Source organism: Callithrix jacchus, chromosome 22 (assembly GCF_049354715.1).
Source record: "Callithrix jacchus isolate 240 chromosome 22, calJac240_pri, whole genome shotgun sequence".
NCBI classification, from domain to species: Eukaryota; Metazoa; Chordata; class Mammalia; order Primates; family Cebidae; genus Callithrix; species Callithrix jacchus.
The window spans coordinates 8,936,439-8,959,341 of record NC_133523.1 but is presented as its reverse complement, the minus strand read 5'-3'; the positions used below and the strand labels follow the sequence as shown (position 1 = coordinate 8,959,341).

General features: G+C 45.1%; 1 protein-coding gene and 1 long non-coding RNA gene across 18 annotated transcripts; one reads left to right on the top strand and one right to left on the bottom strand.

The window, feature by feature from the left end:
- Positions 1 to 2,974: 2,974 nt before the first annotated feature.
- On the bottom strand, positions 2,975 to 5,356 carry LOC144580841 (uncharacterized). Its single transcript, XR_013531046.1, has 2 exons — positions 5,213 to 5,356; positions 2,975 to 4,744 (listed from the first exon to the last, which is right to left on the bottom strand). It is a non-coding gene; the product is annotated as an uncharacterized LOC144580841 (long non-coding RNA).
- A 35-nt stretch (positions 5,357 to 5,391) lies between these two features.
- Positions 5,392 to 22,597, top strand: LOC103789759 (zinc finger protein 561). 17 transcript variants are annotated; one of them, XM_054250703.2, is made up of 8 exons: positions 5,392 to 5,446; positions 5,775 to 5,859; positions 9,640 to 9,735; positions 10,947 to 11,050; positions 12,293 to 12,381; positions 13,471 to 13,597; positions 16,249 to 16,331; positions 18,956 to 22,597. In XM_054250703.2, the coding sequence occupies exons 4-8, from the start codon at positions 11,026 to 11,028 to the stop codon at positions 20,180 to 20,182; spliced, it is 1,551 nt and encodes a 516-aa protein (XP_054106678.1). In that variant the 5' UTR covers positions 5,392 to 5,446; positions 5,775 to 5,859; positions 9,640 to 9,735; positions 10,947 to 11,025; the 3' UTR covers positions 20,183 to 22,597. The 17 variants fall into 17 exon arrangements, with proteins under 17 accessions (XP_054106678.1, XP_078216592.1, XP_054106676.1 ...); XM_078360466.1 differs by having other exon boundaries at positions 8,284 to 9,735; XM_054250701.2 differs by having other exon boundaries at positions 5,392 to 5,451.
- Positions 22,598 to 22,903: the final 306 nt, after the last annotated feature.

Below are 22,903 nucleotides of genomic sequence, written 5' to 3'. Positions count from 1 at the left end.
GTCTCAAACTCCTGACCTTGTGATTAGCCCACCTTGTCCTCCTAAAGTGCTAGGAATATTAACATGAGCCACCTAGCCCGGCCCTTCAGCACTTTTAAAATGGAAGATACACTGCCAGGGTGCTGAGCATCATCACCTAGTCATATAAGCCCCCTCTTTCATGACCTTCTCCTCTTGGAGTCTCTCTTCCTTTCCACCCTTTCTGAACAGTGAGCCTCCAGTAGAAGCCTGTGTATACTCCTGCTGTTTGCTACCTCCCACCACTGCTAACCTGTCAAAGCACATCCCAAATAAAGCTTGTATGCTACTGCTGCCTTGTGGTCACAGCTTTTTCCTTACGCAGCCAAGAAATCACTTGAACACCCTACATGTGGGTATGGTTTATTTTTCACATTTACATCCCTAGTCCATTTGGAGTTTATTCTTACATATGCTGTGAAGTATAGATTTAAATTCATCTTTTTTCACATGGTTAACCAGCTGTCTTAGACCTTCCATTACAAATGGCATTTTTTTCCCCATTGATCTGAAATATTTTTTTTTTGAGACAGTCTTGCTCTTGTTGCCCAAGCTAGAGTGCAATGGCATGATCTCAGCTCACTGCAACCTCTGCCTTCCAGGTTTGAGAGATTCTCCTGCCTTAGTATTCTGAGTAACTGGGATTACAGGTGCCCGCCACCACGCTTGGCTAATTTTTTTGGTATTTTTGGTAGAGATGGGCTTCCACCATGTTGGCCAGGCCGGTTTCTAATTCTTGACCTCAAGTGATCCTCCCACCTCCGCCTCCCAAAGTGCTAGGATTACAGGCGTGAGCCACCACGCTCAGCAAAATACCAGATTTTTTTTTTTCTTTTTGAGACGGAGTTTCGCTCTTGTTACCCAGGCTGGAGTGCAATGGCGCGATCTCCGCTCACCGCAACCTCCGCCTCCTGGGTTCAGGCAATTCTCCTGCCTCAGCCTCCTGAGTAGCTGGGATTACAAGCACGCGCCACAATTCCCAGCTAATTTTTTGTATTTTTAATAGAGAAGGGGTTTCATCACGTTGACCAGGATGGTCTCGATCTCTTGACCTCGTGATCCACCCGCCTCGGCCTCCCAAAGTGCTGGGATTACAGGCGTGAGTCACTGCGCCCGGTGCCTCTCTCTCTCGCTTTCAAGACGGAGTTTCCTTCTGTCACCATGTTCGAGTGCAATAATCTTGGCTCACTGCAACCTCTGCCTCCTGGGTTGAAGCAGTTCTTCTGCCTCAGTGTTTCGAGTAGCTGGGATTACCGGCACACACAACCACGCCAATTTTTGTATTTTTAGTATAGATGGGTTTTCACCATGTTGGCCATGATGGGTCTCAATCTCCTGATCTCGTGATCCACCCGCCTCAGCCTCCCAAAGTGATGGGATTACAGACCTGAGCCACCGCACCCGGCCTCCTTTTGTTTTCTTGGTTATTAGCAGATGTTTATGCTGCCACACAAACTTTTAGTATCAATGTATGTAACTCCAGAAAACCTTCTGGTATTTTTATTGGGATTACGTTACATTTCTGAATAAACTTGGGGAGAATGGTATCAGTGCTATTTTATTTTATTTGTTTTATTTTTTTATTTTTTTTGAGACGGAGTTTCACTCTTGTTACCCATGCTGGAGTGCAATGGCACGATCTCGGCTCACCGCAACCTCCGCCTCTTGGGTTCAGGCAATTCTCCTGCCTCAGCCTCCCGAGTACCTGGGATTACAGGCACGCGCCACCATGCCCAGCTAATTTTTTGTATTTTTAATAGAGATGGGGTCTCACCATGTTGACCAGGATGGTCTCGATCTCCTGACCTCGTGATCCACCCGCCTTGGCCTCCCAAAGTGCTGGAATTACAGGTGTGAGCCACCGCGCCCGGCCCAGTGCTATTTTATAATCAAGTCCTGGCCCATGTGGTAAGATCAGAAAAATAATAAATAGAAATACCTATTTTTAGCCAGGTGCAGTGGCTCAGGCCTGTAATCCCAGCACTTTGGGAGGCCGAGGTGGGCGATCACTTGAGGTCAGGAGTTTGAGAACAGCTTGGCCAATATGGTAAAACCCCATCTCTACTAAAAATACAAAAATTAGCTAGGTGTGGTGGTGTGCGCCTGTACTCCCAGCTACTTCGGAGGGTGAGGCAGGAGAATCACTTAAACCCAGGAGAAGTTGCAGTGGGCTGAGATGTCACCACTGCACTCCAGCCTGGGTGACAGAGTGAGACTCCATCTCAGGAAAAAAAAAAAGAGAAAAAAATTTTTTTTTAATCTTATTTTTTTTATAGACGGGGTGGCTTGCTATATTGCCCAGGCTGGTCTCAAACTCCTGGCCTCAAATGGTCCTCCCACCTTGGGCTCCCAAAGTGCTGGAATTACAGGCATGAGCCACTGTGCCCAGCCAGAAATACGTATTTGATGAAGATAAAAAAGAAATCGCCGGGCGCAGTGGCTCACACCTATAATCCCAGCACTTTGGGAGGCCAAGGCGGGTGGATCACGAGGTCAAGAGATCGAGACCATCCTGGTCAACAAAGTGAAACCCCGTCTCTACTAAAAATACAAAAATTAGCTGGGCACGGTGGTGCGCACCTGTAGTCCCAGCTACCCGCAAGGCTGAGGCAAGAGAATTGCTTGAACCCGGGAGGTGGAGGCTGCAGTGAGCCGAGATCGTGCCATTGCACTCCAGTCTGGGTAACAACAGCAAAACTCCATTTCAAAAAAAAAAAAAAGTCAAGATTTATAGAAAATATTATTATATTGAAAATGTGGCCAGGCAGTGGCTCATGCCTATAATCCCAGCACTTTCAGAGGCTGAGACGGGTAAATAACAAGGTCAGTAGTTCAATACCAACCTGATCAACGTGGTGAAACCTCGTCCCTATGAATATAAGGTCCAGCCCTATAAATATGAGCCCCTCCCTGTTGGCCCTGAAACAAGAAACTGTAGAAATAAAAGACACGGAGATAGAGAAAAGAAGAGTTTGGGCTCAGGGGTCCTGTGCCAACCAAAGTGCACAGACCTGCAGTGGCCTTGAGTGCCTGGACACTCTTTTATTGAGTACAAAGCAGGGGACAGGGAACATAGGGTGGGGTAATGGTGGACAGTGATAGGGTCACGTAAATCATGTGTCTTGAAGATATGGGGCCCAAGACTTTGAAGTAGCCACGGCGAGGTAAAAGCTAATGCATCAGTACTCTTCGCATATTTGTTAGAAATATCAAGGACATGCTGAGCGCGGTGGCTCACGCCTGTAATCCCAGCACTTTGGGAGGCCGAGGTGGGTGGATCATGAGGTCAAGAGAACGAGACCATCCTGGTCAATGTGGTAAAACCCCGTCTCTACTAAAAATACAAAAAATTAGCTGGGCATGGTGGCGCGCACCTGTAATCCCAGCTACTCAGGAGGCTGAGGCAGGAGAAGTGCCTGAACCCAGGAGGCGAAGGTTGTGGTGAGCCGAGATCGTGCCATTGCACTCCAGCCTGGGTAACAAGAGCGAAACCCGTCTCAAAAAAAAAAAAAAAGAAAAAAGAAATATCAAGGACACTAAGATTATGTTACTATTTTTAATTTTTATCTTTTAAGAAAAAGAGAAACCGGTGCAGAAGCAGGGTGTGAGAGTAGACATGGAACGTGACCACTGAACGAGATGTCTGTGGGCTTCCCTGACAGCTGTCAGGCCTTGCCACAAGAGCTTGGAGAAGCGGAGTTTTCTCCTAACTCCTCCAGGAAGGAGATGTCTTGGTTACTTTGGAGATCTCCTTCCCTAGCTGGCTAAACAGCAGGCACTTTCACAGCACTGACGCTGCATATAGGCGAGGTGCCCTCCAGTACTCTTATGTGGGCGTGACAGAGGGCTTAGAGCATCTTTCGTTAGGATCACTTTGTTTACAGTGTCACCTCAGTTGCATGCTTCATAACCCGATAGTCATTAGTAAAATTAAAGATTATATTGAGTATATATCTTTATGATTAGAAGTAACTAAAAGATTATATATGGTTATATAAAGGAATAACTATGTGCCTACATTTCTAATTCTTTTCTAAATCAATATTTATATGGGAACAGGCTGAGGCTTCAGACCCTTGCCACAGCCCTTGCGGGGTTTCCCCCCTACAATAAAAAAAAAAAAAAAATTAGCTGAGCATAGTGGCTGGCACCTGCAATCCCAGCTACTCGTAAGATTGAGGCAGGAGAACCGCTTGAACCTGGGAGACAGAGGTTGCTGTGAGCTGAGCTTGCGCCACTGCACTCCAGCCTGGTAGACAGATAAGACTCCATTTCAAAAAAGAAAAAAGGAAACGGGAAAGAAAAAAAAAAAACGCAATGGAATCAGCAGGTTCTGAAAAATAACGAGCGAAGAAATAAAGGGCTACTGAAAGCCTGAATGAATGGAAGAGATAGACCATGCCACTCACTGGCAGGTTTATCAATATGGAATAATCATGGAAAGGCTCTAGGAACATGAGGGGAGGCATACGGAAAAGCTTTACACACACACACACACACACACACACACAATCACGAGGTCAGGAGATCGAGACCAGCCTGACCAATATGGTGAAACCCCCGTTTCTACGGAAAATACAAAATTTAGCCAGGCATGGTGGCACACACCTGTAATACCAGCTACTGAGAAGGCTGCAGCAGGACAATCGCTTCAATCAGGGAAGCGGAGGTTGTAATGAGCCGAGATCTCGCCACTGCACTCCAGCCTGGGCTACAAAGCGAGACTCTGTAAAATAAACAAAAAACAACAAGCCAGGTGTGGTGGCGCACACCTGTAATCCCAGCTACTCGGGAGGGTAAGGCAGGAAAATGGCTTGAACCCGGGAGGTGGAGTTTGCGGTAAGCCGAGATCGTGCCATTGCACTCCAGCCTGGGCAACAAGAGCGAAACTCCGTCTCCAAAAGAAGAAGAAGAAGGGATTGCTATTTTGCTCTGGCTGGTCTCGAACTCTTGGACTCAAGCTATCCACCTGCCTTAGACTTACCAAAGTGCTGACATTACAAGCGTGAGCCACTGCGCCCTCCGGGGAAAAGCTCCGGAGAATTTCCTGGCGTGCATCCCATCCTGCATCTCGGCCCTTTAGCCCGCCCGGCCATCTGAACCGTGGGCTAGGCCGGGTCACCTCTAAACTGCCCCGGAGTACTGGCCCACCCCTCGCCCACAGTTCCGTCCAGAGGCCGGGTTCTATCTTCACCTTTTTCTCTAGACCTGTTTCTGCATCCCCCTCTCTGAGCCAAACTCAGGCCCCGTCCGCACCCATCAGGAAGAGAGGTAGAATGACTACGTTCCAGCGGGTCCTAAGCCGCTGAAGTTCCAGCCCAGGGGCCCCGCCCGGCACGAAGCTCGGAGCGGAAGTGACGTCAGCGCGCCGCCGCCATCTTTTTCGGCGCTGGCTCCGCACAGTCTATGTTGTTTCGCCTTAATCGTGGTAGGGTATGTCTCTGCTGTGGTGAGTTCCACCTGCTTGGGGGAGCCGGGAGACAGCAGGGGGGCGGCAAAGGAAGGATTGGGCGCGATTGCCCAGGAGCCTCTCGGATCGGGCTCGTTTCACTTGTTTCTCCAGGGGCTGTCGGCCCTCCCAGCGCAGCCAGTTCCGAGAGGCCGCACGCTCGGTCCGTCCCCGTCAGGAGCCGGGTCGGGAAGTGTGTTTGTCCCGCCTCCGCGGGGTGTTTTCTAGAATGCTTCCATCCGCTGTGCTCCCTTCTTCAAAAGCTTAGAAAGCAGCCTTTGTGATTTTTTTTTTTTCCTTCCGAAAGGAAAAGGCTTTTTGCTGTTCTAATGAGGTTGGCTCCGCCCCGCATCCTCCCGCCTCAGGAACCTGGCGATTCCGGCGTATTCCTGGTGAGCACTGGCAGAAAACTGGTTTCAAGAGGGCTCTGACTTCCATTTCTTTGCCAAGAAATGTCTCATCTGAGAACCTGGCGTTGTCGTTTACAGAATTTTTGACACATTACATTCGAGTTGAAAAAACATAGTTTTTAAGGTTGTACCTATTTCTGTATGTAAATATGAACACGTGTAGACTGTAAGCCTTTATTCTTAAATTTTTATTTTCTTGGACCTTATTTTTTCTTCCAGTTTTACCAGCTACAAGCCTCTCTACTAAAAGGCAGGCTGGGCACGGTGGCTCACGGCCTGTAATCCCAGTATTTTGGGAGGCCGAGGCAGGTGGATCACCTTAGGTCAGGAGTTCGAGACCAACCTGACCAACGTGGTGAAACACTGTCTCTACTAAAATACAAAAATATGCTGGTCGTGGTGGCGCGCCCCTGTAGTACCAGCTACTCGGGAGGCTGAGGCAGGAGAATTGCTTGAACCCGGGAGGCGGAGGTTGCAGTGAGCCGAGACTGCGCCTCTGCACTCCAGCCTGACGACAGAGCGAGACTCTGTCAAAAAAAGAAAAAGAAAAAAAATTAGCAGCGTGTGGTGGTGAGTCCCAGTAATCCCAGCTGTTGGAGATAAAAAAATAAAATCCTGGGTGCCGTAAAGTGAAACTGGTACTCAAGCAAAATTTTCTCAGCAAGGCTATTTACTTCTATAGAAGGGTATGTCTCGAGGATGGAGCAGTTAGCACACCTATACGGAAGGCAAAGGCGTTTCTCTCTCTTTTTTTTTTTGAGACGGAGGTTTGCTCCTGCTGCCCGGACTGGAGTGCAATGGTGATCTCGGCTCACCACAATCTCCGCCTCTCGGGTTCAAACTGTTCTGCTCTATCCTCCCTAGTAGCTGGGATCACAGGTGCCTACCACCACACCCAGCTAATTTTGTATTATTAGTATAGATGGGTTTCTATTTGTTGGTCAGGCTGGTCTCAAACTCTGGTGATCCCCTGTCTCTGCCTCCCAAAGTGCTGGGATTACAGGTGTGAGCCACCATGTCCATCCAGGGGTTTTTCTCTCTATTGCAGGGTCCCTACCTCTGTGTCACTCCTCCATGAGTTGGGTTCCAACCGCAGAGTGTAAACTGACCCTATTGACTGAATATTTTCCCCAAATAAGGAAGGGAAGGGGGATGTGTGAGTGAGTCACTGATGTGCGGTTTTGAAGGGGAAGGAGAATGTGAGTCACAATAGGGGGATGTGTGGTTTCGAAGGGTGGAATAGATGCAGAGTGGGCAGCCAAGGGAACAGATGTGAGTTATTGATTAGAGCTAATGGGAAGGTTTTTTATATTAACTAGAGGCAAGGAGGCATGGAGCACAGGAAAGTTGAGTTTGAGAACAAAGAACAGGGAAGTTAACTGGCTGAACTTTTTTATTTTTATTTTTTATTTTTTGAGACGGAGTTTCGCTCTTGTTACCCAGGCTGGAGTGCAATGGTGCGATCTCGGCTCACTGCAACATCTGCCTCCTGGGTTCAGGCACTTCTCCTGCCTCAGCCTCCGAAGTAGCTGGGATTACAGGCACGCGCCACCATGCCCAGCTAATTTTTGTATTTTTAGTAGAGATGGGGTTTCACCATGTTGACCAGGATGGTCTACATCTCTTGACCTCGTGATCCACCCGTATTTTTATGTTGCTTTATACCAGGTTGCCTTACCTATTCGTGTTTTTGATGGGTTTTTCTTTTAAGCTTTACACTAGAAGTATGAGTGGGTTAAACACAGTTACAGTATGGGAATATTCTGAGGTTCCTTTGTGCTTAAATGCATCAGTGGGTTTCTTCTTTAAAATGTTTGTTTTTGCACATTAATATTTTTTACTTTCAGATTGAAAAACCAAGTCGAATGGTCATGAATTATTTCAGCTTTTGTCTGGGAAACATTTTTATTATTATTTTTTCATATTTGAAGGATAGTTTTGCTGAATATGGTGTTCTTAGATGTCAATTTTTTTCTTCTAGCACTTTGAAGTTTCATCCCATAGTCAGGCAAGGTGGCCCGTGCCTGTAATTCCAGCACTTTGTGAGGTTGAGGTGGGGGGATTGCTTGAGCTCAGGAGTTTGAGACCAGCCTGGGCAACATGGTGAAACCCCATCTCTACAAAAAAATAGAAAGATTAGCCAGGCATGGTGTTGCTTTTTTGTAGTACTAGTTACTTGGGTAGCTGATGTGGGAGTATGGCTTTAGCCTTGGAGATCGAGGTTGCATTGAGCCATGATTATGCCACTGTACTCCAGCCTTGTCTCACAAAAAAAGAAAGAAAGAAAATGTCATCCTATCCCCTTCTGGCCTTGTGGTTTCCGTTGAGAAATCCTGTTGCCAGAACAGTTGGGGTCCTTTACATGTTATTTGCTTCTTCTTCTTTTTTTTTTTTTTTTTTTTAAAGATGGGGTTTCATCATCATGGCCCAGCTGGTCTTGAACTCCTGACCTCATGTGATCCACCCACCTCAGCCTCCCAAAGTGCTAGGATTACAGGCATGAGCCACTGCGCCCAGCTCCTCTTACTGCTTTTAAGGTCCTGTCTTTGTCCGTGACCTTTGAGAGTCTGATTATTGTATGCTTTATAGTAGTTTTATTTGGGTTGAATCTGTTTGGTGTCCTCCTACCTTCATGTGCCTGGATATTTATATTTTTCTCAATTTTTGGAAATTTTTTTATGTCTTGAATAAGTTTGCAAAGCTTACCCCTTGCACTTGCTCCTTTCCCTCTTGAACACCAATGATTCTTAGGTTTTGTCTTTCAAGGTAATTTTCTGTATCTTGCAGACAATCTTAGTTCCTTTTCATTCTTCTGTTGGTATACTTTCAAATGGCCTTTCTTCAAGCTCACTGATTCTTTCCTCTGATTCGTTTTGCTGTTGAGAGCCTCTATTATGAACTTTTGAGTTCAGTATATGTATTTCTCAGTTGTAAGATTTCTCTTTTTTTGTTGTTAATATCTTCTAATATTTTTTCTGATACATTTCTAAATTGTTCTTCTGTGTTGTCTTGGAGATCACTGAATTTCCTTAGAACTGTTATTTTCAGGTCTTAGAGAGCTCACATACTGTCATTTCATTAGGTCAGTCACTAGTATTTTTTTTGTTTATTTTGAGAGGTCATGGTTCCTCTTTTCTTATCCTTTTTTTTTTTTAGAGATGGGGTTTCACCATATTGGTCAGGCTGGTCTGGAATTCCTGACCTCAGTTGATCCACCTGCCTCGGCTTCCCACAGTGCTGAGATTATAAGCATGAGCCACTGCGCCCAGCCGTTTTTTTTTTGTTGTTTTTTTTTTTTTTGAGACGGAGTCTTGCTCTATAAACCAGGCTGGAGTGCAATGGTGTGATCTCGGCTCGCTGCAAGCTTCACCTCTCCAATTCCAGTTTAAGCAATTTTCCTGCATCAGCCTCCCAAGCAGCTGGGATTATAGGCACGTGCCACTATGCACAGCTAATTTTTGTGTTTTTAGTAGAGACGAGGTTTCACCATATTGGCCAGGCTGGTCTTCAACTCCTGACCTTGCGGTACTCCCGCCTTGGCCCCTCAAAGTGCTTTGATTACAGGCGTGAGCCACCATGCCCAGCCTTATTTTATTTTCAGATAGACTTTCGCTCTTGTTGTCCAGGCTGGAGTGCAGTGGGACGATCTCAGCTTACCCTAACCTGCCTCCCAGGTTCAAGCAATTCTCCTGCCTCAGCCTCCTGAGTAGCTAGGATACAGTTGCCTGCTAACACATGCAGTTAATTTGTTTGTATTTTTAGTAGAGACAAGGTTTCACCATGTTGGCCAAGCTGGTCTCGAACTTTTGACCTCAGCTGATCTGCCCGCCTGGGCCTCCCAAAATTCTGTGATTACAGGTATGAGCCACCGTGCCCAGCCTAGTTTCTTATTTGCTGTTTCTTGCGGATGTACATCTGTGTCTATGCATTGAAAGATTAGTTATTTATTACAGTGTTTATCTTGCTTGTGATTTTTATTGGGAATGTTTTCTTAGGTTTTTTTTTTTTTTTTTTTTGAGTCATTGTTTTGCCCTTGTTGCCCAGGCTGGAGTGCAACAATCTCGACTCACTGCAACCTCCACCTCCTGGGTTCAAGTGATTCTCCTGCCTCAGCCTCCCGAGTAGCTGGGATTACAGGCATGCACCACCATGTTTGGCTACTTTTGTATTTTTAGTAGAGACAGGGCTTCTCTGTGTTGGTCAGGCTGGGTCTCAGACTCCTGGTCTCAGGTGATCCGCCGCCTCAACCTCCCAAAGTGCTGGAATTACAGGCATGAGCCACTGCACCCAGCCTCTTAGATTCTTTTTAATTTACCTGATGATTTTTTTTTTTAAGACGAGGTTTTCCTGTTACCCAGGTTGGAGTGCAGCGGTGTGATCATGGAATATTGCAGCCTCTACCTCCCAAACTGAACCAGTCCTCCCACCTCAGCCTCCTGAATAGGTGAGGTGCAACCCACCACACCTGGTTACTTTTTCTACTTTTTAGCAGAGATGGGTTTTCATCATGTTGCCAAGGCTGGTCTTGAACACCTGAGCTCAAGTGATCTGCCTGTCTCAGCCTCCCAAAGTGATTTTCTTTAAAATATCCCTCGGTCACTATCTCCTTTTCAACACTAGATGGAATCTTAAACCCACAGTTTTACCTCTTATCTAGCAAACTATCAAGAGTACTGCCCATCAGCTGGGTGTGGTGACTCACGCCTGTAATCCCAGCACTTTGGGAGCCTGAGGTGGGTGGATCATGAGGTTAGGAGATTGAGACCATTCTGGATAACACGGTGAAACTCCGTTTCTACTAAGAAAAGTACAAAAAATTAGCTGGGCTTGGTGGCATGCGCCTGTAGTTTCAGCTACTTGGGAGGCGGAGGTTGCAGTGAGCCTAGATCATGCCATTACAGTCAAGTCCAGTGGACAAATTTTGGTGGCTTTCACATCTGTCACCTGCAGAGAGAAAGTTCATAATGTTCCGTGACTGATGTTTTATGTTTGTTGTTTGATGATTGATATGAACAAGACCAAACATAACCCTGTACACAGAGGAATGGAGATTGCCTTTCTCCACCTAGGTTCGTAAGCTTCCCTGAGGCGATCTTGGCATGAAGGAAGAGAGAGCATTGAGGCACATCCCACCATCAGCTTCAGAGAATGGCAGCCATCGATTTGTCCTGCGGTAAGTCCTTGTTAATGCTCTTTTTCAGAGATTCTGCTTTGGATCGCCCTCCACACCATAAGGGTACAGTGAGCTGGCCTGAACAGTCACCGCTGTTTTTTTTTTTTTTTTTTTTTTGGAGACAAAGTTTCACACTTGTTGTCCAGGCTAGAGTGCAATGGCACCATCTCAGGTCACAATCACCTCTGCCTTCTGGGTTCAAGTAATTCTCCTGCCTCAGCCTCCCGAGTAGGTGGGATTACAGGAATGTACCACCTTCACTACACCTGGCAGATTTTATATTTTTAGTAGAGATGTGGTTTCTCCGTGTTGGTCACGCTGTCTCAAACTCCTGACCTCAGATGATCTGCCTGCCTCAGCTTCCCAAAGTGCTGGGATTACAGACATGAGCCGTCACACCTGGTCTCCCCTGGTTCTTACAGGAGTAACTGAAGCGAGAAACAGAGTGTTGTTTGTTTGTTTGTTTATTTATTTATTTATTTATTTTGAGGCAGAATCTTGCTCTGTGACCCAGGCTGAGTGCAGTGGTGCAATACCTCTGCCTCCCAGGTTCAAGCGATTCTCTTGCCTCAGCCTCCCAAGTAGCTGGAACCACAAGCACGTGCCTCCGGGCCTAGCTTATTTGCTTATTTATTAATTTAGAGACTGAGTCTTGTTCTGCCACCCAGGCTGGAGGGTAGTGGCATGATTTTGGCTCATTGTAACCTCTGCTTCCCTGGTTGAAGCAATTCTTTGCCTCAGCCTTTTGTAATTGTTTTGTTTTATTTTTTTTACTAGAGATCAGGTTTTGCCATGTTGGCCAGTCTGGTCTCAAATTCCTCACCTCAAGTGATTTGCCTGCCTTGGTTTCCCAAAGTGTTGGGATTACAGGCATGAGCCACTGTGCCTAGCCAGAATGCTGTTTTAGAATTCAGCCCTGGTTTGTGTGCCTTAGGAAATGCTACATAAGCTTCATGAATTTTACTAGTATGGGCAGATAGTCACATTTTTCAGGGTGTAAGTTTTCTTGTAAAATGAAACTATTACCCTTTACCCAACAGGCAGCTCAGCCCACATCTGCTTTTCTGAGTCTAGGTGACAAGGACTACTATGGCATTTTGTGGGAGTGTTGTCTGTCTGCAGTTTTCTTGTGTGTGCAGGAGTATATGGGAATTTCAAACTGCGATGGAATGACTTCTAGGCATATGAATGTGGGAAGTACAGGTAGCTCTGGCTTCTCATGCCTTCTTACTTTTCCACTAGGGTTTTTTCCCAGGGAAGCAATCTGCCCTCTTGAAGAAAAGACAAAGGTAGAAAGGACGGTGGTGGACTACCTGGCAAATGGTTATCAGGTAAAGTGAAAATGTACTGTTGTACAAAATGTCATACTTACATCCAGTAGGTGGACACATTTCCTTCTAGACAGACTCATCTCCAGAGTTCTCTTAGAGCAAATGAAGCCTCACTGAAGGACTGAGTCCCCAGATGAATTTCTCTAGGGAATGAAATCTCTTATAGATAAAGTGTTAACTTGAAAATCATCCCATGATCTCAGTAATAACTAATTAAGCTTGACCTTCATGGTGCCAGGTTCATCTTTGTTTGATTGCTGGGTGTTGTGACAGATGATGAGGCAGATGAAAGTGTCCTTTTATCAAATAATTTATTCATGCATCAGCATTTATCAGTATCTGCAGTGTGCTGAGGAGTGTGCCGCATAGTGACAGATGGTATAGGAAGAGCTTCTAGCCTGGTGGTGATTGTGCTGAGATAAAGTGTAAGCTGTGGGCAGTGGCTCATGCCTGTAATTCCAGCTACTCGGGAGGCAGAGGTCAGAGGAGCACTGCAGCCCAGGAGATTGAAGCTGCAGTCACCAGCAATTTTTCCTGGGTGACACAGTCGGACCTGTCTTTATATATAAATTAATAAACAGATTAGATGGATAGATAGATGAATAGATGCTAGATAAAAATTTATGTTGCCCAGGCTTGGTGGCTCACGCCTCTAATCCTAGCACTTTGGGAGGCCGAGGTGGGTAGATCACCTGAGGTTAGGAGTTCACAACCAGCCTGGCCATCATGGTGAAACCCCATCACTTAAAAAAAAAAGAAAGAAAGAAAGAAAAAAAAAATTATGTTAAGGAAATATTTTAATTAAAACTTCAAAAACTTTTAAATTTTAAAATAAAAATGTTTAAAAATTAAAAATAAATCAGGAAAATATTTTTCAAAAAATTTTAAAAAGTGCTGTTCAAGGCATATGTCTGTAGGAGGTCACCTTTGAGTGTTTAGACACAACAGCTCCTGAGACATTAAACCCTGGAGTAGATGTTGGGAGATCTCAGAACCACATATAAATGAGTAGGTTCCCCTTCCTCATTCTCCAGTGAACATTGGTGGAAGTGTTCATTGGTTCAAACCAGCATGTGTGTGATGACTTAGGATTCAGTGACCTTTGATGATGTTGCTGTGGAGTTCACCCCAGAGGAGTGGGCTTTACTGGACACAACTCAGAAATACCTCTACAGAGATGTGATGCTGGAGAACTACAAGAACCTGGCCTCTGTGGGTAAGAGTCACATCATTTTAGGGGTTATGGTGGCCTGCACCTTTAGTCCCAGATACTTGGGAGGCTGAGGTGGGCGAATTGTTTTAGCCTGAGAGTTTGAGACTAGCATGGGCAACATTGTGAGACCTCGTCTCTAAAAAGAAATCATAGGGCCGGGCGCGGTGGCTCACACCTGTAATCCCAGCCCTTTGGGAGGCCGAGGCGGGTGGATCACAAAGTCAAGAGATCGAGACCATCCTGGTCAACATGGTGAAACCCCGTCTCTACTAAAAATACAAAAAATTAGCTGGGCATGGTGGCACGTGCCTGTAATCCCAGCTACTCAGCAGGCTGAGGCAGGAGAATTGGCTGAACCCAGGAGGCGGAGGTTGTGGTGAGCCGAGATTGCGCCATTACACTCCAGCCTCGGTAACAAGAGCAAAACTCCGTCTCAAAAAGAAAAAAAGAAAGACTATATCCGGTGCAGTGACTCACGTCTATAATCCCAGCACATAAGGAGGCCAAGTCATGCAGATTACCTGAGGTCAGGAGTTTTGAGAAAAGCCTGGCCAACATAGTGAAACCTCCGGAAGCTGATGCAGAGCTACAGAATTGCTTGAACCCAGGAGGTGGAGATTGCAGGGAGCCACTCCACTCCAGCTTGGGCGACAGAGCAAGATTTTGTCTCAAAAAAAAAGAAAGAAATATACATCTTCCTTCCCCTCTCTTTGATGTACTAAATTGGAAACCAGCGTTTGGACCCAGTCATCTGTATTTTCAGAATCCCTGAAGATGAATTTAATGTACTATCATGTTTCATGTCTTATGGCAAGGATCTTTATGTTGTACTTACTTTATTTCTTTTTTTTTCCTTTCTCTTTTTTAAGATAAGAGTCTTGCTTTGTCACCCAGGCTGGAATGAAATGGTCCAGTCTTGGGCTCACTGCAACCTTACACCTCAGCATCCCAAGTAGCTAGGATTACATGCACCTGCCACTGCACCCAGCTAATGTTTTTAAAAATTATTTGTAGTAGAGATGGATATTGGCCATGTTGGCCAGCCTGGTATCAAACTCCTGATATCAGGTATCCACCAGCCTTGACCTCCCAAAGTGCTGGGATTACAAGTGTGAGCCACAGCACCTGGCCTTATCTGCAGGGCCAGACTTTGATTTCATTAAGAAATAAAGTAATTAGGCTGGGTGCTATGGCTCACACTTGTAATCCCAGCACTCTGGAAGGCCAAGGTGGGTGGATCACGAGGTCAGGAGATTGAGACCATCCTGGCTAACATGGTGAAACCTCATCTCTACTAAAAATAGAAAAATTAATCAGTGTGGTGGCTCGTACCTGTAATCGCAGCTACTCAGGAGGCTGAGGCAGGAGAATGGCTTGAACCCGGGAGGTGGAGATTGCAGTGAGCCAAGATTGTGCCGCTACACTCCACCCAGGGCGACAGAGCAAGACTTTTTCTCTTAAATAAATAAATAAATAAATAAATAAAATAAGATGAATAAACACTCCACCCAGGGCGACAGAGCAAGACTTTTTCTCTAAAATAAATAAATAAATAAATAAATAAGTCCCGGTGCGGTGGCGTGGCTCACGCGTGTAATCTCAGTTCTTTGGGAGGCCAAGGTGTGGCCTTGGCCTTCACCTTCACCATGAGGTGAAGAAATCAAGACCATCCTGGCCAACATGGTGAAACCCTGTCTGTACTAAAAATACACACAAAAAAAATAGCCAGGTGTGGTGGCACATGCCTGTGGTCCCAGCTACTCGGGAGGCTGAGGTCAAAGAATCACTTGAACCTGGGAGGCAGAAGTTGCAGTGAGCCGAGATTGTACCACTGCACTCCAGCCTGGTGACAGAGCTAGACTCCATCTCAAAAAGAAAAAAAATTTTTTTTAAAGATGCACTTTGCCTCAGAAGATTTAAGCTATTTTTCTCAGAATTTCAGATATCTCTGACTTTTATTTTCCATTTAGTCACACTTTTCTACCACCTAACAAAAGTACCATTCTGTTGTTTGGTTAAGTTATCATTTTGATATATGCTCTTTATCCAGATCTTTCCTACTTTCCCTTTCTGATAATCTTCTCTTACTTTTCATCATCAGTGTGTTTTCACAGAAGCAGTTTATTTTTTATTTGTTTTTTTTTTTTTTTTTTGAGACGGAGTTTCGCTGTTGTTACCCAGACTGGAGTGCAATGGCACGATCTCGGCTCACCACAACCTCCGCCTTCTGGGTTCAAGCAATTCTCCTGCCTCAGCCTCCCAAGTAGCTGGGACTACAGACATGCACCACCATGCCCAGCTATTTTTGTATTTTTAGTAGAGACAGGGTTTCACCTCGTCGACCAGGATGGTCTTGATCTCTTGACCTTGTGATCCACCCGCATCGGCCTCCCAAAGTGCTGAGATTATAGGCCTGAGCCACTGTGCCCGGCCTGAAGCAGTTTATAATAAGCTATCTAAACACATCAGCTGTGTAATAAACCGCACATCCTTGTAGCCAACTTTTTGCTATACCAAAATCCTCAAGGTTCTCTGTTTTTTATTTTGTTACTGTGATTAATTTGAAAACAAGTACAAATGATTCATCATTTTAAACTATTTCAATGTAACATTTCCTTTCTAAACCCTTACTTTCTTTTTCTGCTTAACTTCAGAATGGGAAATACAACCTAGATCCCAAGGGCCATCACATCAGCAGGGTTTTTTGAAGAATGAAATATTCAGTGGGCTACAAATGGTAAGATTGATGAGGGATATTTCTTAGTTTCCCCACTCAAAAAAGATTGAGAATTTCATTCTAGAAAATCAGCTCAGTCAGAGCTGTGGCTTACATCTGTAATTACTGCTACTTGGATGGCTGAGGTGGGAGGATCATTTGAGTCCAGGAGTTTGAGACCAACCTAGCCAATATATCAACATCCCATCTCTGATTTAGAAAAGACACTGAATATGGTGGCTCATGCCTGTAATCCCGACACTTTGGGATGCAAAGGTGGATGGATGATTAGAGGTCAGGAGTTGGAGACCAGCCTGGCCATCATGGTGAAACTCCATCTTTACTAAAAATACAAATTAGCTAGGTGTGGTGGTGGGCATCCGTCATCCAAGTTACTCAGAAGCCTGAGGCAGGAGAATTGCTTGAACTCAGAGGTGGAACCCAAGATTGCATCACTGCATTCCAGCCTGGGGGACCCAGTGAGATTCTGTCTCAAAAACAAAAAAAGATAGTAAAGAAACTGAGTCTGTAATCCCAGCACTTTGGGAAACCAAGGTGGGTGGATCACTTGAGGTTAGTACTTCGAGACCAGCGTGGCCAACATGGTGAAACTCTGTCTCTACTAAAAATACAAAAATAGCTAGGCATGATAGCAGGCACCTGTAATCCTAGTTACTTGAGAAGCTGAGGCAGAAGAATTGCTTAAACCTGGGAAGTAGAGTTTGCAGTGAAAAAGAGCACAAATTTGAGATACTTGGGAGAATTAGAGAAGTAGCCTGCACTGTTGAGGGAGCAGGGACTCCAGAGAGAGAATCTGAATATGATGAATTTTGTGATGTTCCATAGCTGTATAACTTGTCATTTGAAAATACCCACAAGTACACAGTCCCACATATGTAAGTAGACATAGAGGATTTAAACAGTTTCATGACAATCCACAGAATTTGCCTGGGTGCCATGGCTGACACCTGTAATCCCAGAACTTTAGGAAGCTGACACAGGAGAATTGATTGAGTCTAGGATTTTAAGACCAGCCTGGGAAACAGGGTGACCCTGTCTCTACAAAAAATAAAAAATGAGCCAGACATGTTGGCATGCACCTTTAGTGCAAGCTCCTTAGGGGACTGAGGCAGGATGATGGCTTAAGCCTTGGAGATTAAGGCTGCAGTGAGCTGTGATTGTGCCATGGTACCCAGCCTGGGTGACAGATTCAGAACTTGTCTCAAACTACCCCTCACAATAATAAAAAAAGAACTACAGTGTTTTGTTTTAAACAATTAGAGCCAGTGGCATAGAATTCTAGCAAAAGATTCCATCATTCAAAATGGAAGAAATGAAGAGGTCAGGAAATGAAACTATAGAAGAAAAATTGTAAGAATTATACTTATCAAAGTAGGCTGCCATGGTAGCTCATGGCTATAATCCCAGCACTTTGGAAGGTTGAGACGGGGCGGGCAGTTGCTTGAAGAGTTTGAGACTAGCCTAGGCTACCTAGCATGACCCTGTCTCTATAAACATAAATTGAGGCCAGGTGCAGTGGCTCATACCTGCAATCCTAGCACTTTGGGAGGTGGAGGTGGGTGGATCATGAGGTCAGGAGTTCGAGACCAGCTTGGCCAACATGGTGAAACCCTGTCTCTACTAAAAATACAAAAATTATCCGGGTGTGGTGGCATGTGCCTATAATTCCAGCTACTCGGGAGACTGAGGCACAAGAATCACTTGAACCCAGGGGGCAGAGGTTGCAGTGAGCCGAGATGGGGCCCACTGTATGCCAGCCTGGAGACAGAGTGAGACTGTGTCTCAAAAAAATAAATAAATTGAAATGTTGGCCAGGCTTGATGGTGCATGCCTATGGTCCTAGCTACACAGGAAGGTAAGGTAAAATGATCACTTGAACTGAGGAGTTTGAGGTTACAGTAAGCTATGATTACACCAGTGCACTATAGCCCAGGCAATGGAGCAAAATCACAGCTCTTTAAAATACACTGGGGATGGGTCACGCCTGTAGTTTCACCATTTTGGGAGGCCAAGCCAGGCAGATAACCTGAATTCAGTAGTTTGAGACCAGCCTGGGCAACTTGGCAAAATGCTGGCTCTTACAAAAATAGAATTTTTTTTTGAGGTGGAGTCTTGCTCTGTCATCCACACTAAAGTGCAGTAGGTTGATCTTGGCTCACTGCAACCTCTGCCTCCCAGGCTTAAGCAATTATCCTGCCTCAGCCTCCTGAGTAGCTGGGATTACAGGTGTGAGCCACCACACCCAGCTAATTTTTGTATTTTTAGTAGAGACGGGGTTTCACTGTGTTGGTTAGGATGGTCTTGATCTCCTGACCTCATGAGCAACTATCCCCATCCAAAAAAATAGAAAAATTTGCCGGGTGCAGTAGAGCACAACTATTCCTAGCTGCTTGGGAATCTGAGGCAGGAGAATTGCTTGAGCATGGGAGGTGGAAGTTGCAGTTAGCCAAGATTGTGCCACTGTACTCCAGACACTGTCTCAAAAAAAAAAAAACTAAAAACTAAACATTAAAAAGGTAAAATAATGAAATAATCGTCATCAAAACAATGCTTCTGTGTTCAGATGGGTGAAATCTCTTAATATGTCTGAAAATGTTTTAAATCCTTTATTCCCTCATCAACAGGAAAGAAGCTACAGGTTAGGGAAACTCTGTGACTGTAAGAATTGTGGAGAGGTCTTCAGTGAATGGTTTTTCTTCGAGACACTCATGAGAGCTCAGAATGGAGGGAACACTTCTGAGTATAATTGTTATGGAAACGATGTCCTCTCTGTGCAGAAGAAAACCTCTATTGGACAGGAACTTTCCAAACTTAATCCATGTAGCAAAGTCTTCACCCTAACTCCAGGCCTTGCTGTACATCTTCAAATTCTCAATGCAAGAAAACCCTACAAATGTAAGGCATGTGGAAAAGGCTTTAAGTATTTTGCGAGTCTTGATAATCACATGGGAATCCACACTGGAGTGAAGCTCTGTGAATTTCAGGAATGTGGAGGAGCCATCACAGCTTCCTCACAGCTAAAGCAGTGTGTAACAGTTCATACTGGAAAGAAATCCAAAAAGACTAAGAAATGCGGGAAATCCTTCACTAATTTTTCTCAACTTTCTGCACATGGGAAAAATTATAAAGGAGAGAAGTCCTTTGAATGTAAAGAATGTGGAAGATCCTTTAGAAATTCCTCCTGTCTTTATGATCACATTCAAATTCATACTGGAATAAAACCACACAAATGTACGGAATGTGGGAAAGCATTTACTAGATCAACTCAACTTACTGAACATATAAGAACTCACACTGGAATAAAACCCTATAAATGTAAGGAATGTGGGCAAGCCTTCACTCAGTACTCAGGCCTTGCTATACACAAAGGACGTCACAGTGCAGAGAAACCCTACCAGTGTAAGGAATGTGGGAAGGGCTTCACTACATCTACAAGCCTTACTCAACATACAAGAATTCACACAGGAGAGAAGCCTTATATATGTGGTGAATGTGGAAGAACCTTCATTACTTCTTCCCATCGTGCTAAACATTTGAGAACTCATACTGGAGAAAGGCGCTATGTATGCAAGATATGTGGGAAAGCATTTATGTATTCCTCAGGCTTTAATGTTCACCTACGAACTCATACTGGAGAGAAACCCTTTGTATGTAAAGAATGTGGGAAAGCATTTGCTTCTTCCTCACTCCTAAGTAGACATGGAACAATTCATAGCCGGGCACAGTTGCTCACACCTGTAATCCCAACACTTTGGGAAGCCGAGGCAGTGGATCATGAGGTCAGGAGATCTAGCGTAACAGGATCGCAAAGTAAGATCGTGGCTAACATGGTGAAACCCCATCTCCACTAAAAATACAAAAAATTAGCTGGGTGTGGTGGCACCCACCTGCAGTCCCAGATACTTAGGAGGCTGACTCAGGAGAATTGCTTGAACCCATCAGGCAGAGGTTGCAACAAGCTGGCATGGCACCATTGCACTCCAGCCTGGGCAAGACAGTGAGACTCTGTCCCCCCATGCCAAAAAAAAATTCAAACTGGGGAGAAATCCTAGGAATGTGAGGGTATGAGTGTTAACATTTAGCCCATCGGTTGCCATCTTTAGTTATTGGCAGTGACACCAAAGATCGTCAGATATGTCCTAAATGCCTTGTGGGGGTTGTAATGGCTTATGGATTGGCCTTAGGTAACCTCCCAAGTGTTTGAAATTAAACCTACTGGTTCTGAATACAATTTCCCCATGGTTGCCTGAGTCTGGGCATCTCTTGAGTCTGGGATGCCGAGGTCAGTACTGCATGCTGCCTCACCTTGGTGATTACATTCATAGGATCATAGCATTAACAAGTTCTGTAGGAGATAAATCATGCAGATTGGTCCCAGACCCTGTTGGTTAGTGGCTGCCAGTGTGGCACATTCATGTTAAAATTTACCAGAAGCCAAGATGATGTAGGCCTCAGAGGCGGGTTGTTGAGAGATGCTCCTCGAAGAATCTCTTCTGTTCCCACAGATCCTGGAGAGTGTGGCAAGAATTAAAGCATCCTTAACTGTCAGTGCACTTTCATAGCTGATTCCTGTGAAATCTAAGAAGAGTGACAGCCATGTTGTTTTTTTCTGCCTTCTCTGTTCATTTTAGGTGGCACCATCTAAGTGGTGGTATCTCTTCTAGTGTAATCTAGTCTGTCTCCTGTTTTTTTTTTTTTTTTAAAGATGGGGTTTCACCATGACAGCCAGGCTGGTCTTGAACTCCTGACCTCAGGTGATCCACCCACCTCGGCCTCCCAAAGTGCTAGGATTACAGGTGTGAGCCACCGCACCCAGCCTTTCTCCTCATTTTTGATAAGATAGCTGATAAGGTCCCACTCATGATCTCTTTATCAAATGATTCTTTAGCCACACTTTAAGGATTCTCTTTAGTATAAGTTTTCTAACATTTGGAGTATGGATAGGCTGAGAACATTCCAAATCTCCAAGTTCTGGTTCCTTTTTCTTTTCCTTAACAATTTCTTCTACAATTCAGGGATTTTTTTTTTTCGTGAGACAGTTTTGCTCTTGTAGCCCAGGCTAGAGGGCAGTGGCATGACCTCGGCTCACTGCAACCTCTGCCTCTGCCTGCCGAGTAGCTGGGATTACAGCATGCACCACCACCCTCCGCTAATTTTGTATTTTTGGTAGAGACAGGGTTTCTCCATGTTGGTCAGGCTGGTCTTGAACTCCCAACCTCAAAGGATCAACCTGCCTTGGCCTTCCAAAGTGCTGTGGTTACAGGCATGAGCCACTGTGCATGGCCAAAAAAACAGTGGGAGACTCCATCTCAAAAATAAACAAAACAAAAAACAAAACAGTAGTAGTTGGATTGAAGAAAAAGATCACCGTTTTTTTTTTGAGGCAGAGTCTCCCTTTGTGGCCCAGGCTGGAGTGCAGTAGCGTGATCTTGGCTCACTGGAACTTACACCTCCCGGGTTTAAGCGATTCTCTTGCCTCAGCCCCCTGAGTTGCTGGGACTCCAGGCACCCAACACCACACTCAGCTAATCTTTGGGAGGCCAAGGTGGGAGGATGAGCATCATAGTGAGACCCCGTCTACAAAAAAAATAAAATTGGGTAAGCAAGGTGTTCCTGTAGTCACAACTACTTGGGAGGATGACTCGGGAGGATTGCTTGAGTCTAGGAAGTTGAGGCTGTAGTGGGCTCTGATTGGGCCACTGCAGACTAGGCTAGACAGCCCTATCTCTAGAAAAAAATATGAAAAGTGGTAAATGGCCCTGCATGACAGACTATATCACAGTGTTCTGGTCGCATCCATCAAGGTCTCCATACTCAATACCCAATATTATTTGGATTACTGATTCTCTTCACTCAACAACAGATAAATAATTTGCCCTTGTAGATTGGTGTGAGGGTTAATGCTGAGTGTCGACTGGATTGAAGGACACAAAGTATGGATCCTGGGTGTGTCTGAGGGTGTTGCCATAGGAGATTAACATTTGAGTCAGTGCGCTGGGAAAGGTAGACCCACCTTTAATCTGGGTGGGCACAATCTAATCAGCTGCCAGGGAGTCTAGAATATAAGCAGGCAGAAAAATGTGAGAGAGACTGACTTAGCCTCCCAGCCTACATCTTTCTCCTGTGCTGGATGCTTCCTGCCCTTGAACATCTGACTCCAGATTCTTCACTTTTGCATCTCGAACTGGCTCTCCTTGCTCCTCAGCCTGCAGACAGTATTGTGGGACCTTCTGATCATGTGAGTTAATAATAAAGATATACACACACACACACATGTTCCATTAGTTCTGTCTCTCTAGAGAACCCTAATACAATTGGCTAATATATTCTGTTCAGTGCCGTCTCAGTAGCTTCTCAGCCACAATTTGGTTCCGCCTCCGAAGGGATACGACATACTTTTTCCTGATACCCGTGGTGTACCTTAAACAGGTGAGTCATCGTGCACAACCTTTGCAGAGAAGATCTTGATAACATCCACACCTTTCTCCGGAAATGACATTACATTAATAACGCCCTTCTCCAAGGAGATTCACCAGTACACTTACTGAAAACACTTAAGTCCAATAGCTCCA

Bases quoted from the DNA above. Each gene is read 5' to 3' on its own strand.
- LOC103789759 (XM_035284467.3), top strand. From the start codon at position 11,026: ATGGCAGCCATCGATTTGTCCTGCG. The intron at 12,382-13,470 runs GTAAAGTGAAAA...GTGATGACTTAG, and splicing joins ACCTGGCAAATGGTTATCAG to GATTCAGTGACCTTTGATGA. The intron at 13,598-16,248 runs GTAAGAGTCACA...GCTTAACTTCAG, and splicing joins CAAGAACCTGGCCTCTGTGG to AATGGGAAATACAACCTAGA.